Raw genomic sequence first — 18,150 nt, 5'->3', positions numbered from 1 at the left:
TTTACTCATTCAACACGGCAAACAGTAATTAGTAAAAAGTCCTCTCTGGACAGTTCTGGTTCAGTGTCTTTTTAAAGAGAGAGGTGGGTGGGTTGGTTTGAGGGTAATCCACAGCTTAGGTTCCCATACCGTTTGTGCTTTGCCCGAAAATTGTTAACATTTGAATTTTATGTTTTGCAGCCTGGCCAAATACAGGCCTCTGGAAGGTATGTAGGTAGTGTGGGGGGACATTTCTTTAGGTATTTTGGGTCGCTGATATAAACGGAGTGGTTTCTGGAGCATGCATGATAGGTGCTGGTCTGGGAAATTATAATAAATAAGAATGGAGCTTCTGAATCTGGCAGTTATTGTGAAATGGTACTGTTGAATATGACTTTCACCCCTGCTGTGGGGGTTAGACATGGCCTTTAACCGATGCCTGCCCAAGCCCAGGTATTACCGAGCGAAGCCAGTTTATCTGGGAAGAAGGTTTATGTAAACCAAACCCAAGGTCTATCTGGGGATAACAATGCCCCCCCCCCTCAGGAGATTGGCTGTGCAAGCGGCAACAATCTCCTAAGGGGAAGAAAATAAATTCCATTTCGGTGGCCGGGAGATGGGAGGAGCGCCGGGACCAGAGCACAAAGCTCCGGTTCTGCGAGTAAGTGGGGGAGGGAGTGGTGGGAAAGCTGTATGGCTTGGTTTGGGGGTGTGGATTGGAGTGGGCAGGCAACAGGGAGAAGTTCCCTGTTGCCTCCCCACATAAAAAAAAAAAATGCTGCCACCAAGGGGAGGCTTTGGGTGGCTGGAAACAGCAGGCAGAGAATGTGTATTCTCGCCTGCTGTTCCATCCGCCTGATTGGCTCAGCGCCCTTCCCCGGGTGCAAATATTCTTTTCAACGGCAACTCCACAACAATAAGCAATGGCAAAGTCCAATAGATCTAGCTTTGCACATGTAGTTAGTAAACTGTTTTTTTTTTTTATCTTATGTGAGTTTTACAGAAATAACTTTCTCTCTACATTTACAGAGCCAGACCAACTACATTGGCTTTTTGGATGTATGCTGTACTTTGAACTGATGCACACAGAGAGGCATATGCTGATTTATAGTTATTATCCCTTAATGTTGAAGAATCCATGTTTTGTTTTTACCACAAACTGTTGACAAACTACTGAATGTATTTCTTCCTTGTGAGTTACCTGAATGTCTTTCTTTGACCTTATATTGTTTTTTTTTCCAACTATTTCCAAGCCAGCAGATCCTTTTTGAAAGACTAAAAAAAGCAAGATGGTCTATTCATCAATTTCTTATATGCAGATCTTGCAAGTCACCTGCTTCTCCGTCCTTGTCCTCACTGTGTTATTTACTGGCATTCTAGTTTGAAAGAGTAACAACTTTTACCAAGCCTGCAGTTGCTTCCAGGAAAAGTTAAGAAAAAACAAGATGGTCTCTTAAATCTTTCTTTATATGGTTTTATTAAATGTAGGACTCCTAGCTCAAACATCTTTTTTCTGATTTCAGCACGAGTGGAATACGAACAGTATGACTGTAAAGCAAATCCTAACTGCCCCATGCTTTCCTTTTAGGTGATAGTGATACAGAAATATTACAGAAGGCTCAGTGCTAAACGGAAAGTAGATGAATTGCGAAGTGCAAAATTACTGAGGATGGAGTGGGAATGTCAAGAAGAGATAAGAAAAATGAAAGAGAGAGAAGAAAGACTGAAAAGAGAGCACGATCGAAGAATGAATCCGAAAACAAGGGAAGATTTTGAGATTTTGTACCACACCTTAGAAAGTATGTTAATGGCTATGTTGACTATATTTACAAGTGCATCATATGTGTTGTTTATGTTTTTGTTCCTGTTGCCATGTTCCAAATGGCTATGCTGCAATGAAATCTGTAACTACACTTGCATCCTAACAGGTCAATTATTCCACCAGAAATACAGAAAAGGGCTTAAAATATGAAAAAGATGAGGAGTGAGCTGGGCCAGTGATGGGCATACTTCTGCATGCTGTCTTCACACACACAATTGTTTTCATCACTTTAGACCAACCCCAATTCCTGCTTTCCAGTTACTGTTAAGCACTAGATTTGTGTTATAGGTACTACTGCACCCTATGCTTAGCTCTGCTAGCTATTACACTGAGGTTTTTCTCTTTTTTTGTAAGCAAGATCCCTTCTACCAAGCACATGAAAATATATACATTTTTATTTTTAAATTGTGTTGTGTCTTTACACCTCTTAATCTAAAAAGCAAAGTCTAAAGTCCTCCCACCAGTATTGACTGAGATGGCACATTACTCTGTACCCTAGGGCCCTTTTTGGTCATTCACACCCATTGGGTCTGGTATCCAGGATCTTGGGCAAGAGTTACATGGCCCACTTTGTTCTCCCTCTAGTTTTCCTTCCCTGAAATCCTGAATATACTATTTCAGTGAGATTTGAGATTTTTATTGTCAGGCTCCTTCTCTTTGCTGAAGACAGCTAAGCTTCTAGCTTTTATAATTTTTAAGATATAGGTGCAAGTTCAAAGGTCAGTAGCCAAAGTCTTCCTCCCCCTTCCAAAGAGGATGTAGTACATTGAGATAGGTTCCTTCAGAGTTTACTCCTGCCCTACTAATGGCTACTTGGGTCAACCTGCCGAATGCTCTACTGCAATTTAGACTGCCTTATGTATCCCAAGTGCTGGTGCACACTTTGAGGAATATGAGGCCTATCCCATGAATACTAAAAAGATTGTCTAGACCGTCATATTATTTTGTCTGTCATAGTATTTTGTCCACCCTATATGACAACTCATGTTGATTTCAATAAGTTTGGTTCATATTGGCTAGCACTTAAAGGAAATAGGAATTTGTGCATCAGGTTTCCAGGGTCACTGTCTTTTATTCTCGCACCTAATCATTTAGATTGTTGTAGGGATCCTTTCCTGATGCTGGATTTCATAGTCTCACACTTGAAGAAAATATGTATGCCTGGAATATTATTAGCTTTGCAATATTTTTCGAGACACCAACTTCATTAGACGGTCTGTATCATTGGAACCAAAGATGACAGAACAATAGGTGAAGCACAGGTACATAGTGGTCTCTCTACACAATAATTGTGCCTTTGAGGAATACTTAAAGAAAACAGGCTGGAAGGAAGCTGGGCATTTTAACTTGTGACATATATGTTTGGGCAGATATTTTGATCAACACGGTTAACTTGGGCCAGGACACTCTTGAACCATTGAATGAGCTGCATCCAGGCAAAATATAATTTCCTTGGTTAAGATATTTGTCACCTGTCATGATGGGAGGATCAACTGACAACAAAGGACTCTGGTACTCAGGCTCAAAAGGGTTATTTTTACAAATACAGTAGGCCAAGGCTTTGGGTGAACTGGTTGCAAAATAGGGGAATAATCCAAGAAACAAAACGATGAGCAATCCTAGCTTGCTTAGGGACTGTAATCCATCCTTTGTGCCTTTGTGCCTGCCTTGCGTCAGTAAAATGAAAAAGTCATCAACAGTCTGTGGGGTTAAAGTATCCCTGACACCTGTTCTTTCTTACATAGCTGAATGGTTGCTCTGTCACTGTGTCATTGTCTGGACTGGCACTTGGTCTTCCAGAGGACCATTCCATCGGTTAGGGCACTAGGGGATCAAGATTAGTTGTTTTGTTTTCCAAAGTGTTAACATGAAATGATGGGCAGATAAACCCAACACGATAAAGGAAGAATACACATTTAGTAACCTCACTGTATTATAGCAAAATAAAGAAGCAGAAACAATTAGAGTAAGATCGCTGTACAGGCATACTGGGCCCTGGGGTATTCTTTGAATCTGGTTGTACTAGGCACACCAAAACAGGACAGGGAAGGTTCTATCTTTCCCTACCTCGGTTGGTAATATCCTTAGTCTGCATTGTTGAGCCACCGTTCAAAGAGTGGATAGAAAAAGAGAAAGAAAAATACTTGTTGTTTCAACCCTACACCAAAGGTCCTTTTGCTTTTTATTACAAAGTGGCAAGTTCCAAAAATAGCTGTCCACATCTCATTTGCAAAACGTTCGATTGAAAAAATAAATTGTTTTAATTAAAATTAAAAGGAGGATGTCGATCACCTAGCTAAGTATTTATGGAATTCCATCACTGTATTAGCCAATACTCTTGGTATCTAAACCTAATTAAAATGTAGTAATCCACTTAAAAAAACTTAGAAGACCGACCAGCAAAGGGAGCAATATATCAACCGCTCTCCTCGTCTAGTGCAGCGCAGTATGTGGTAGTCGTTCCCTGACCATCACTACGTGTATGTCTACCGGTTTCAGTGGCTATATAAATGGTGCCACTTTCTTCAGGACTGTCTTAAAAAAATATGGAACTCTAACAAATGTAGTTCCTTTTTATGTTTGTTGTGGTACAGCCAAGACTTTTCTTTACTTTAACAGCGTGCAATTCAGAAAGCTCTCACCTTGTGACTTGGCAAGATGTTTTTCAGATTTTGGACTTTTTAGTGGTCCCTTTTAGTGCACAGAATGTTTTACTGGTGTCTTTCTTCTCTCATACATGAGGTACTGAGTTTTTTACGCTGTGCATTTTGAAAGATGCAACAATCTGGCTTTCGCCTGAGTATAAATCCAGACGGTTGCAGCATTCAAAATGCACAGCGTGAAATACTCGGTACCTCATGTATGAGAGAAAAAAAAGACACCACTAAAACAATCTGAAAAAACAAATGGCTAATAATGGCACCATTTAAAAATGTTCAAAGAGCTTTCCTGAAGCCAATTTGGAAGCGTGAGAGAAGGCTTAGTATTTAAATAGCTTATTAGAGGAATATGAAATGGCTTTAGGTCTGTAGTTAGGTGGTAACTAGCGATCCCCCTTTTAAAAAATTGATATTATGTAAGACGTGCTCCAGGACGAGGCAAGGACCAGAGGTTCCAGTATCTCAAAGAACATAGCAAATAAGTGTGAGGGCTCAGAAATGTAAGGCGGACAGCATTTGAATGATGTTTCCAAATATGACTTTATTAAATCATACGTTTCAACAGACGCTTCACTATCCCTACTCTGACGAGGAGTTCCCTGCCTATCAAAAACAAAAGGAAACACTCTAACAAAGGATATCTGGGCGTCACAGTTTAGCATAAAATACACAAGAAAATATATGGAAATTCACAACAACTATTAACACCATTATATGTTCGCAGTCTCTTTGTAACCTGGGTGAGCACCCCTTCCCCAGGTTTCTAGTTAGATTCATGTCCAATGTTCAACATAAAGAAACAAGGAAATCCAGGTTTACAATAAAGTTTCAATTCAGTTTCTTGTCAGCTCAATGTTCAACCAACAGAAAGAATTCTGTCCTTCCTTCAGTAATAACTTCCACTTCATCAAATAGCATCAATGATGTTCTGGGCCACAATGCTTTACCACAACTTAGAAATGTCAAAGAAAAAATGCAGTTCTTTGTCAGATTCGCTAAAACCACAACGCTTGACAAGGCAAAAGAAAACAACTCCTTGGCAGCACTCTTTAAATCTCTCTTCATAACATTATTCAGTACAGTGATGACTTCACAGCACGACTGCTTCTACCTGGGTAATTCTCATGCAAGGTCAACTTCTGCTTGGATTCACCATGCAGGTCTACTCTCCTACCCCATGGTGTTCCACCTTCAAATGGACTTTGAAGTTTCAAATCTACTGACAACCAAAAGTTTTAACCACTGCTTAAATAGTTTACAACTTTGTTACTTGTAGCAAGTTTACAGAAAAGACAACATTCACATTGGTGCTCCTGAGCACCTTCATTTAGGCAAGCACTCTTCCTCTGAAAATCAACCTTTCAGAGGGGCAGCCTCTTTGCCACTCTTGTCTTTCTGTCGCATCAACATCCAAAATATCCATAAGGATATCATTGCACCTTTTCCTTATGGCTTTGAAAATGTGAGTTACACCAACCTTTAAGGAACAATTACCATCAACAAACCTCACCTTCTTATAGCCTTGCATTCACCTCCTGGTTCTCTGCCAACCAAAGTAGTTTGACTGCATGCCATGTTGTTAGTCTCGCTTGGATTTAGACACTCTCTGACCACCTCTATGCTCTGCCAATGCTTTCACCCCTCTTTGGATTTGGGAAATACTCGCTTCACTCTTGGCTTGGGTAATGCTTGTGTTATTCTTGGCTTGTGCAATGCTCGTGTTATTCTTGGCTTGGACAATGCTTGTCCTCTGAACTCACAATTAGTTTATGCATTCGATTAACTTCAGTGCCACATTGTTTTCTGCTGTTTCACAATTGATTCTCAGGTTAGCCTTTACCTTGGAATCTCTTTTAGACACAGGCAACCGTTCTTTCGTCTGTATTCAAGAATTTTAGTATTCAATCAACAAGTTCAAAATGTTTTACTCTTATACAAGTGAACTGGATAATGTTCGCTTATGCACAAGCGCTACTTTTCAGACGTTTCATTGTCTGACAACCAACGGTTGCTTGGATATAGCTTTTACTTGCACGCAAGTGCTTTTACTTGGATACAGTTGCTTGCCTTTGTAACTCTCACTGGCTTCTGTTTTCCTCCCTTCGAATGCTGCAGGGCTTGGACTGCTTCACGCCACATAGTCAAGGAGCTCCTCTCGCTCCTGGGGCCCTCAGCGACACAACACTCTCCAGCCATGGTCTTCAGAACTATTCCTGCTGCGCAATCTCTGCAGTCAGGTTCACATGTGGAAAAGCAGTCTTCCTTCACGCCTTCTGCTGTGCAACCTTTGCATTTCAGGTTTTGGGGGAACCGGACTCTCTCCGGATATGCAGCTGAAATCTGTTTGATCAAAATCCTGGAGTTCCTTCGTCTCACACACTTGTGCTTAGATTGCAAACACTGTGCACTGTTTCAGCTACTACTGCGACTACAGCTCCATCTGCTTCCCTTGGCCTGCACGTAAGGGGGCCTTTTAAGCCTCTTTGCTTCCCTCAGGTGTGGCTCATTAGGCTTAAAAGGGTGACTACTCCCGCAGCATTGCTCTTGAGCCCTCTTCCTCGTCCCAGTACTTAGGGGATTATGGAACTCATAGTCCCAACTACTAGAATTAGATCTTTTATTTTCATCTACTTGGCAATAAGCCATTAGAAGTGTGGGATTGGGGATGAAAGTTAAAGAAGGGGGGTTTCCCAGTCTTTCTGACCTGTTTCCCCCATGTGATCCTTCTGCATAACACCACCCCCGGGGTCAGGATCAGAAAGCATCTGCTTTTCCCTGGCCACATGAGAAGGGTCTCAGGTCTGGTTTATGGGATTAATCAGTGCTGATTCATCACATAAGATATAAGACCATAGTTGCGAATCAGATTTAAAGATGATCGGTGCAAGGCGATCTGGTCCAGCCACCCTAGAAGCTTTAATTTTCTTTATTATTTTGTACATGTCCTCTCTGGTCCAATGAAAACCTTGAATCAAGTTATGTCTGCCATTGTCAAAGTACACAGGGGGGTCATCTTCCTTCTTAGCAAAATGCTCATAGTAACATATCGCCCAAGTTACCTCAGAAATAGTACAGGAGTCTGGGTAATGTTTCTTACTCAGAATTGTGTTGGTCAACTCCCAAAATCTAGAGCCATTAGCATTATTCAACAGCTTCATTGTGACCTGACTATCTCTAAGATGCAGATGTAGCCTTAACGGCTTCAGATAGTTCCTATATTTTTGACAAATACTCTGTTTATAAAGTCTACGAATCTCTGAGTCTAAATTGTGCATGCCACATAGTTTTCTCAGTTGTTTCTGTTTGTTTCTCTCAGCCTTGGCGACTACTTCTTGTTTCTCTTTTTGCATCTCCCTCCCCTATCAATAGGCTGGTATCAGGCTTCTTCCCTCTCTCCACTCCTCTTTCTCTCCAGGTCGTGTGTCTTTCTTATCCTTCTCCACTCCTATTCCTTTCTTCTCTCCCAACCTCCGTCTTTCCAAATGTTCCTTCCTTCTAACCGGCTTCCATTCTTTCTTCTCTCTCCACTTTGTCTGGTTATTTCTGCCCCTTACCCTTTTATCTCTTTCATTCTTTTCCTTCTTCGCCTTCAATACTTTATTTCTAACATTTTTCGGTGTACAAGTCTGATGCCTTTCTACCCTCATCTGCCCTTCTCGCTCCTTCCTCTCCCTCCTCTGCTGTTACTGTCACCTTCCTTTCTCCCTTCTCCCCAACCCCTCTACAGGTCTTTTCACTTTCGACTCCTTTATGTCCTTCTCCGCATTGTGCTTCCTCTCCTGGTTTTCTTTCTCCCACTACACTTGCTTTTGCCCTGCCCTCCTGCTTGCTTCTCATCACTCTCCCCCTTGCCACTGAGGTACGTCACCACCTTTCTGTCACAAACTGCCTCACGCAGCATGAACACCAAGCATTTGTATACTCTTGTGGACCTGCCTCCAGGGTATGTGAACCCTTGACCACACTCTGCTGTGCAGTCCAACACGCAAGCACAGATAGTTTGATAGTCAAGCTTTTCTTTCTCTTTGTGTTGGATTAGTCGGCACATCATGGGGGGATCTGTGAACCAAAACTTGAAGAGATTCGCCTGCCACATTGAGTCTCACATACTTGCCATCTTTGTATCACTGGTTCACTGCGTAGCTGTTAAGTGCTTCTCTAATTATTACCTGCCAGCAAGCACTCTTTCCCAGGTCATGGATAAAGAGCCAGCATTTGTCCTGCTGCTTTCTGCTAAACAAACCATAATTTAATTGTTACTGGGATACCGCTTCAGAAATCTGCATTCTTCCAACACAAGGTGGGTCCCACTGCCCTTGCTGTCTCTTTCTCACTGCTGGCTTTCAGCAAACCTTCAGTTATTTGCAGCAAGTCCTCACAGCCTACGGGTGTACTGGAATGCATATTGTTTCCTGAGACTGATAATGTTCCACATAAGTCCAGTTATCCATTCAGGATTTAAGGGACCAAGAATCCTAAACGGGAATCTCACTGTAGGGTAAAGGAAGGCATAGTAATAAACCTGGATTGTGAAAATGATGGAGACCTTTTATTCAAGAGTTAGGCATGAAAAGGGATGAACTCCTCCCATTGTATGATTCAGAGGGTTTATAGGATAGTTTGGGGGGGCAGAGGGTTGTTAAAATATCACTCTGTCTCTCCATGTACACTAAGTGGCGCCTTCACTAGATGGCCCCCCTCTTACAGTGACTGGGGTCCTTCACTCTGTTCCCCCTATCTTGGGATCCCCTGGGAATCAGGGTTAAGGTATTTCTTCCAGAGCATGTAACAGGCTGGTAGCATGGGGATTCTTTGTTTACCTCCTCTGAGCCCTAAATGAAAAGTGTGTGGTGGCACCCACCCCCCATGGTCTGCCCAGCCCTATCAGCCCCAAAATATGGGACTTGGCCACATACTTCTCTTCTTCTTGTCAAGCGTACAGAATCCACTTTACTTCTCACCCTTCTTCACTGAGCTCAATCATATCGCTTCAGAAATCACCACCTGGTGCTGGAAACAGCATTTCTCATACATGATTGTTTCTCTAATCAGGCAGTGGTTACCCTTCACATTTATAAATGCACTTTTAATTCATGCCTGGGAGAACACGCGTCTGGCTGGAAGAATTGAAAGAGATGACCAGCGATAGATGTGCAATGTATGAATTTCCAACACAGCTAAACTCAAATCTCTACAAATGAGATACAAAATACATGTGTAAATTGACTTAGCCTGTGGTGCAGGTCAGAAATCAATCCTGTGGCCTTCAAGAAGCAGCAGGCAAAGAGAGGAAATATAAGGGGGCTCAAAAGTATACATGACATAATGAAGCACATACTATCTTAGAGTAAATTGCACATATCCTAGAATGAAAAGCATATTTCGAAGGGATTGTGTCCTCCGACGTATTCCTTATCTTAGATATCTCCTTCCAGCTCTGCTGGCCTCGGAAATATTTTCTCTAGAGGGCGCTGCGCGTCGACGTCAGCCGAGTCGATGTCCCTCGACAGCCGCCGTATCGATGTCGACGTCATCCTGCCTATAAAGGCTGGGCACAGCGTCCGTTGCTCAGTTCCGTTTTTCCGCGCTTACTCCTTGCCTTGGAATACCGTTGCTCAGTTTTGTCAATTTAATCCTATTTACCTCGAGATATTCGATCCCTACTCGGTGGCTTCCTCGTCGGAACCGACAACTCCTCGATCCGGCTTCAAATAATGCCGAGATTGTGGGAAAAAGATGTTGCTGACTGACCCTCACAGAGTTTTTCTGTGGTGTTTGGGAGCTGAACACCATTGTTCGGATTGCGAGGACTGTATGTCCATGACAGCTAAGGCCCTGAAGGAGCGTAGGGGGAAGCTGGAGAAAGGTAAGACTTTAAAAGCTTCTTCTTCTTTGACGAAGTCGAGACATTCGTCTCCTCGTCACCATTCGCGCTCCAGGTCTCGGAGTGGGTCCCATCACTCCTCGAGATCGAAGCACTCGAAGAGGAGACGTCGAAGATCCCCTTTTTCGTCCTCCTCTTCCTCTGTTTCTCCAAAGAGAATCCCTTGCCCCACGAAACATAGTTTCCGGGCTGAATGGGAGGAATTCTGCAAAAATATGATGAGCGTCTTCGAGAAAGCGGCCTCGACCCCCTCGAAGACTGCTGAGAGCGATGCTCTGGTCGAAAGACCCGAAGGTCAAAAACGCCGCGAGTCGCAGTACCCGGCGAAGGAAGCTTCTCGAGCGCCTCTCGAACCCTCGAGTAAATCTATGACCTCAAAACCTTCTTCGAAGGTTCCGTCGACCCCGTCGACGAAGGTTCCGTCGACGCCGAGGTCGGTGTCTTTGTCACGCTCACCTGCTTCCCACGGAGGCGCAGGTCTGGCTTCGAGTGCTGATGCTTCTTCTATGGTGAAGCGCAGGACTCTGAAGATGGACTCACTGGCTCGCAGGAATATTCCCCTGTGCTTGAAAAGGGAGTATTACCTACTGACGGAATAATGCTCAAGCCTCCCACTCCCTTCCAGCCCTCCACGATACCCTTCCTCGATTCCCCGTGAAGTCTCACCTTAGGGTCTGGAAGGATGAGTTCTCCATCCTGCTTCTGATGCAGGGGCGCGTTGAAACCCAGTTACTTCACTGGATTGAAGTTTGATGGGAGTTCAAATAAGCTTGACTATTCAGGTAAGGTGCTGTAAGAGTTCTGTAGCAAGTTCAAAAGTTCAAGCCTTATAATAATGTTCATAGTCTTATTGCAGCAAGCGTTAATCGCTTATGTCTTTTTTCCCCTTAGGGGCCGGGGTTCGGAATGCCGGAGATATGGCGCCGACCCGAAGTGAAACGTGCAGTTCCAGTAAATGACAGGTAAGTTCTGGATGAGCGTTCGGGTAATGTCTTTGCATTCACTCATTCAATGTATTTGTCTTTTTTCCCCATAGGGGCCGGGGTCCGGAATGCCAGGAAGCGGCAGGACCCGAAATGAAATGGGAATGACCCAACAGGTAAGTCTTAGAAGGAAACTGAGCTTTTCCTATTTCCTTCCTCCTCTCATCTTGTGTTCTTGTCTTTTTCTCTCTAGGCTCTGGGAAGTGGCTGCGGATCCGGATGATCGCTGCTGAAGATGGAGGTGCCCAGGAAAGGTGAGTGAAATGCAGCGCTGCAGCGATCGAAGCGAAATGCTTTTAAAATGATGTCTTCCCTTTCAGGATCGTCGGTGTGAAGTCTCCGTGATGCAGCTTTAGCAGGTAAGGTCTTCTTTCACTCCAATTCTCTCTTAGCAGGTGACCCAGGATGCTGACGGGCGTGGCTGAAGTCCAGATGCAGGAGCTGACACGGTGAGCGTCCAGCTGCGAGGAGCGGAACAACGCGAAGCGTGAGTTGCTGATCGGGCGTGGTTTAAATAGCTTTGGAAGAAGTTCCAGGTATGTATCCTTCCACCGATCAGGTATGTATCCTTCCCCGACCACACCCAGGGGAAAGTAGGTCCACAGGTAAAGTAGTTCCATTCAGGCCTCAAGAGGGCCTGGATGTAGCAGCATGGTCTGCATCAGGTAAGTGCACCTTAAAACACTTGAACACATGTCTAGCTTTATGAGCCTGGCGCCTAAGGCGCCAGCACAGGGGTCCAACATGAGCCTGGCGCCTAAGACGCCAGGACTGTGTCCAAAGGGCCCCAGCTTGGGCCTGCTGGCACTTCCCTGGGGGAAATGATGCCTGCCTCTGGGGTTGCTGGGTCCGATCTGGCTCCTTGGAGGTAGGCATCATGACAGTACCCCCCCACCCCTCCTCAAGGCCCCTCCCAAGGTTGTTCCCTCCGGGGGTTTTGGCTTGTTCGGAAATCTCTGGTGGAACCTTTGTATTAATCGAGGTGCGTGAACATGGTTACTAGGCTCCCACGATCTCTCCTGAGGTCCATATCCCTTCCAGTCAACAAGATAGAAGAGTTTGGACTTTAACACCTTGGAGTCTAAAATGTCTTTAACTTCGAATTCTAATTCCCCTTCAATTTGAACTGGGTCTGGAGGCTTGGACAGTCGGGTCCCTGGTTGTACTGGCTTCAAAAGTGATGCATGAAAAACTGGATGAATACGCATGTTAGACGGTAAATCCAGTTTAAAGGCCACGGGATTGATTATAGCCTTGATGGGATAAGGTCCTATGAATCTGGGATTGAAAGTTTGCGGGCCCTTGAGGGGTAAATGTTTCGTTGCTAGCCATACCTGATCTCCTACTTGGTAAGGAGGAGTTTTACTTCGGTGCAAATCAGCGTTTTCTTTATACTTTCTCTTGGCTTGCTGTAAATGAGTTGCAGCTTCTTTGAAGGCTTGGGTTATTGTGGAATGCAGATAATTTACTGCGGGCATTTCCAGGGTCAGAGGTGGATCTAGATCAGAGGTCTGAGGATGGTGACCATACAAAGTATAAAAAAGAGTTTGTCCGGTTCCAGAATGCGCTGAATTGTTGTATGCATATTCTGCGATCCAAAGGATGTCTTTCCAATTTAACTCGGATTGGTGTAACATGCACCGAGGATATTGCTCGAGAGTCTGATTGGTTCTCTCGGTTTGTCTGTCGGTCTGGGGGTGGTGGCTAGTGGATAGCCGCACATCTATTTTTGCTAGTTGGCAACACTTCTTCCAAAAATGGGAGATAAATTGACTTCCACGATCTGAGACTAACATGGAAGGGAAACCATGTATGCGAACTATATTCTCCAGAAATTCCTTGGCCAAGGTGGAAGCTGAAGGCAAACCTTTTAAAGGGATAAAGTGGGCCATTTTGGAGAATAGATCCACAATTACAAGGATAGTGTTGTAACCAGCACAAGGAGGCAGGTCAGTTATAAAGACCATTGACAAGGTGTGCCATGGTGCCGGTGGAATATCAAAGGGTTGAAGTAGGCCGGCTGGCCTTTTCTTTTGACCCTTGTTTTGGGCGCAAATTCCGCAAGACAAAACAAAAGACTTTGTCTTTTCTCCAAGAAGGCCACCAGAAGTGGTGTTTGATTTTTTCCTCCGTTTTAGCGATACCAGGGTGTCCTTCCATTAATGATTCATGATGATGGGCAATAACAAGTTCCTGCAATTCTTTACTAGGCAGAAACAACCGCTCCTGGAAGTAGGGTAAGTCATCCTTAACGGTGTAATGAGGACCCTTTTGACTCCATTCCAGTTAGGCTGAAGAGTCTAGAAGTTGTTTTACTTGCGTTTGGATGTCCTCAATAGTTTGCAATGAAGTTAGACCTAAGATTCTTTGGTCTGGTATGATTGGCACAGGTTCTAAACTCGAATTGGGTTCTTCCATGCCAATCCGGGATAAGGCGTCCGCTTTACCATTCTTGCAGCCAGGGCGATAGGTAATTACAAAATCAAATTCCGCAAAGAATAGAGCCCATCGGAGTTGTCGTGAAGATTGAGCCTTGGCCGTCTTTAAATACTGTAAATTTCTGTGGTCTGTAATTACGGTGATGGTGTGTCTTGCCCCGAGAAGGTAGTGACGCCAAGCCTTGAAAGCAGATTTAATAGCCAGTAACTCTTTGTCGGTAATTGCGTAGTTGATTTCAGGAGGAGAAAATTTCCCGGACCAAAAGGCCACAGGGTGTAGTTGGTTAGTTTCTGGGACTCTTTGCGACAGGACAGCTCCCATGGCCGAACTGGATGCATCGGTTTCCACAATGTAAGGGAGATCTGGGTGCGGGTGCATCAATGTAGGTGCAGAGGTGAATTTGGTTTTCAGGTCCTGAAAGGCTTGTTCGGCCTCAAGAGTCCATTCAAAGCGTTTGTTTTTCTTTAGGAGAGCTGTGATGGGTTGGACTGTTCGGGAAAATTCCGGGATGAATCTTCGATAGAAATTGGCGAAGCCGAGCATGCTCTGAACTCCCTTCACCGAGCTAGGAGATGGCCATTTGAGGATGGCGTCCACCTTTCGCGAGTCCATTCGGACTCCTTGAGGTGTCATGATAAATCCGAGAAACTCCACTTCTGTGGTATGAAAAACGCATTTTTCCAGCTTTGCAAAAAGTCTGTGCTGGCGCAATTTCTCAAGAACTGCCCTAACATGTTTTCTGTGATCGGATTCTGAAGAGGAGTACACCAGGATGTCGTCAATATAAACAATGACACAGACGTCGATAAGTTCCCGAAGAACATCATTCATAAAGTACTGAAAGGCGGCAGGTGCATTGCACAAACCGAGGGGCATCACCTGATATTCGAAGAGCCCAAATTTGGTGCGGAATGCAGTCTTCCACTCGTCGCCTTCTTTTATACGCACCAGGTGATAAGCTCCTCGGAGATATAACTTGGTGTACCCACAAGCGTCTTTCACCTGGTCGATAAGCTCAGGGATCAGGGGCAGAGGATAACGATTCTTAATCGTTATTTGATTTAGGGCACGATAGTCTATACATGTTCTAAGGTCGCCCTCTTTTTTCGGCACGAAGAACAGAGCTGAGGTGACAGGAGACTTGGACGGGCGAATAAAACCATTGGCTAGGTACTGATCTAAATACTGACACAAATGTAGGTTCTCAGGTTCCGTAAGAGCATAAATCCTACTATAAGGTAGTTGAGCATTGGGTACCAGATCGATTTGGCAATCGTAAGACCGATGGGGAGGTAACGTGTTAGCCTGTTCCTTCTGAAAAACGTCTTGGAATTCTTGGTATTCAGACGGTAGCTGTACAGGGGTGAAAGTTACTGAGGCTAGACCCATAACTGGATTTCTTGGGTAACAAGTTGGTTCACAATCAGGAAAACTTATCTTCTTTGCTCGCCAGTCGATTCTGGGATTATGTGTTTCTAACCAAGGAATTCCAAGAATTACTTGAAATTGTGGGGCCTTGATCACATCAAACACGATTGCTTCCCGATGTCCATCCTGACCCACCAGTGTCATTTCAACAGTGGAATGCGTTACAGGCCCTGAGGCAATTTCGGTTCCATCTACTGTAGTAATGACATCTTGGGTTACTTTCGGGCGGAGAGGGAGCTTAATCCTGGAAGCCAATTCACGATCTATGTAATTTCCAATAGCTCCACTGTCGATGTATGCTTTTATAGCATGCAACAGCTGAGGCTGTTTTGTGTCCACTAGCACCATTGGCATGACAAAATGCGAGGTCAAAGAGTTTGTTTTCAAGCTCGGCAAGCGGACCCCTACGCTTGTCGGGCTAGGTCGTTTCCCGAATCAGGTGTCAATAAATCGTTATCAGTGGCTCCAACCACCTTCTTCGGTGGTTTAACCGGACAATTTCGAAGAAAGTGACCGGAAGTCCCGCAATACAGGCAAAGTTGCATTTGCCGCCTTCTCTCTCGTTCCTTCTGTGTTAATGGTCCTTTAACACTGCCGATTTGCATAGGTTCGGATACGTTGGTACTCTTGGAGTTAGCGTGGGTTTTGATCGGTACTCGGGTTTCGTACTTGAACCGATCTGCTTTTCTATTTTGAAGTCTGTGATCAAGTTGAACCACCAAGTCTATGTAGTCTGCGCAGACCTGGGGTGGATCTACTATCTGAGCTAGAACATCCTTAAGCTCTCCTCGCAGGCCTCGATGAAACAATGTGATCCTTTTGTTTTCTGGCCATCCAGTTTCCACAACCAGTCTATTAAAGGTGGCAACATAGGACAGAAGATCCTGATTACCTTGTCGTAAGGATAGCAGTTCTTTATCAAGGGCCTGTCCTTGAGAGTGTCGAGCAAACAATCTTTCCATGCTGGCCTGGAAACCCTGAAAATTCTGGAGAATGGGATCATCCTGATTTACCAATGGAATAGACCAATCGGCAGCACTGCCACTGAGGTAAGATAGTATAAAGGCTACCTTGGTCTGGTCGTTAGGGAAGGCCCCGGGTCTGCATAGAAAGTGTAAACGACATTGGTTCATAAAGACGGCATATTTCTTGGGATCCCCCGCAAAACGTTCAGGCGGGGCCAAAGGCATGTGTTCAGGTAGATTGATTTGTACCGGGTTATTCAAACCCATTGATGTGGAAGTATCTCCGGAATTAGGTAAAGGAGTGTGCCCTGCCTGGGCCTGCAATAACCTTTTGGCCAGGTCATCTGTTCTTTCCTTAGATAGGATCAGTTCTCTTTTGAGAGCGTTAGTCTCCTGGCGGGCTGAGTGCACTTCTGCCCGTAATTCCCCTAAAAGCTGGGCCAGCTGATCTGTCTCAGAAGTCTCCATAGCGCCCGGGTGGGAAATTATGGGTAGGCTTCGCGTTCTGTCACGCTCACCTGATTCCCACGGAGGCGCAGGTCTGGCTTCGAGTGCTGATGTTTCTTCTATGGTGAAGCGCAGGACTCTGAAGATGGACTCACTGGCTCGCAGGAATATTCCCCTGTGCATGAAAAGGGAGTATTACCTACTGACGGAATAATGCTCAAGCCTCCCACTCCCTTCCAGCCCTCCACGATACCCTTCCTCGATTCCCTGTGAAGTCTCACCTTAGGGTCTGGAAGGATGAGTTCTCCATCCTGCTTCTGATGCAGGGGCGCGTTGAAACCCAGTTACTTCACTGGATTGAGGTTTGATGGGAGTTCAAATAAGCTTGACTATTCAGGTAAGGCGCTGTAAGAGTTCTGTAGCAAGTTCAAAAGTTCAAGCCTTATAATAATGTTCATAGTCTTATTGCAGCAAGCGCTAATCGCTTATGTCTTTTTTCCCCTTAGGGGCCGGGGTTCGGAATGCCGGAGATATGGCGCCGACCCGAAGTTAGACGTGTAGTTCCAGTAAATGACAGGTAAGTTCTGGATGAGCGTTCGGGTAATGTCTTTGCATTCGCTCATTCAATGTCTTGGTCTTTTTTCCCCATAGGGGCCGGGGTCCGGAATGCCAGGAAGCGGCAGGACCCGAAATGAAATGGGAATGACCCAACAGGTAAGTCTTAGAAGGAAACTGAGCTTTTCCTATTTCCCTTCCTTCTCTCACCTTGTTTTCTTGTCTTTTCTCTCTAGGCTCTGGGAAGTGGGTGCGGATCCGGATGATCGCTGCTGAAGATGGAGGTGCCCAGGAAAGGTGAGTGAAATGCAGCGCTGCAGCGATCGAAGCGAAATGCTTTTAAAATGATGTCTTCCCTTTCAGGATCGTCGGTGTGAAGTCTCCGTGATGCAGCTTTAGCAGGTAAGGTCTTCTTTCTCTCCAATTCTCTCTTAGCAGGTGACCCAGGATGCTGACGGGCGTGGCTGAAGTCCAGATGCAGGAGCTGACACGGTGAACGTCCAGCTGCGAGGAGCAGAACAACGCGAAGCGTGAGTTGCCGATCGGGCGTGGTTTAAATAGCTTTGGAAGAAGTTCCAGGTATGTATCCTTCCACCGATCAGGTATGTATCCTTCCCCGACCACACCCAGGGGAAAGTAGGTCCACAGGTAAAGTAGTTCCATTCAGGCCTCAAGAGGGCCTGGATGTAGCAGCATGGTCTGCATCAGGTAAGTGCACCTTAAAACACTTGAACACACGTCTAGCTTTATGAGCCTGGCGCCTAAGGCGCCAGGACAGGGGTCCAACATGAGCCTGGCGCCTAAGGCACCAGGACTGTGTCCAAAGGGCCCCAGCTTAGGCCCGCTGGCACTTCCCTGGGGGTGCCTCTGGGGTTTCTGGGTCGGATCTGGCTCCTTGGAGGTAGGCATCATGACAGTCTTCGACGCCGTTGTCGAAGGGACCTTCGACACACGGGTCTGTCGACTCGACGCCATCTTCGACACCGGC

General features: G+C 45.2%; 1 protein-coding gene across 1 annotated transcript in view; it reads left to right on the top strand.

The window, feature by feature from the left end:
* IQUB (IQ motif and ubiquitin domain containing) overlaps nt 1-18,150 on the top strand; it is a 548,499-nt gene that overhangs the window by 263,423 nt on the left and 266,926 nt on the right. Inside the window, exon 7 of the mRNA XM_069629104.1 lies at nt 1,568-1,778. Coding sequence (XP_069485205.1) covers nt 1,568-1,778 — 211 coding nt within the window. The remainder of the gene's footprint in view (nt 1-1,567; nt 1,779-18,150) is intronic.

The sequence above is a fragment of the Ambystoma mexicanum genome, chromosome 12 (genome assembly GCF_040938575.1).
Source record: "Ambystoma mexicanum isolate Mex_15411 chromosome 12, UKY_AmexF1_1, whole genome shotgun sequence".
NCBI classification, from domain to species: domain Eukaryota; kingdom Metazoa; phylum Chordata; class Amphibia; order Caudata; family Ambystomatidae; genus Ambystoma; species Ambystoma mexicanum.
The sequence above is the reverse complement of the archived record's forward strand: the minus strand, read 5'-3'. Positions and strand labels throughout refer to the sequence as shown.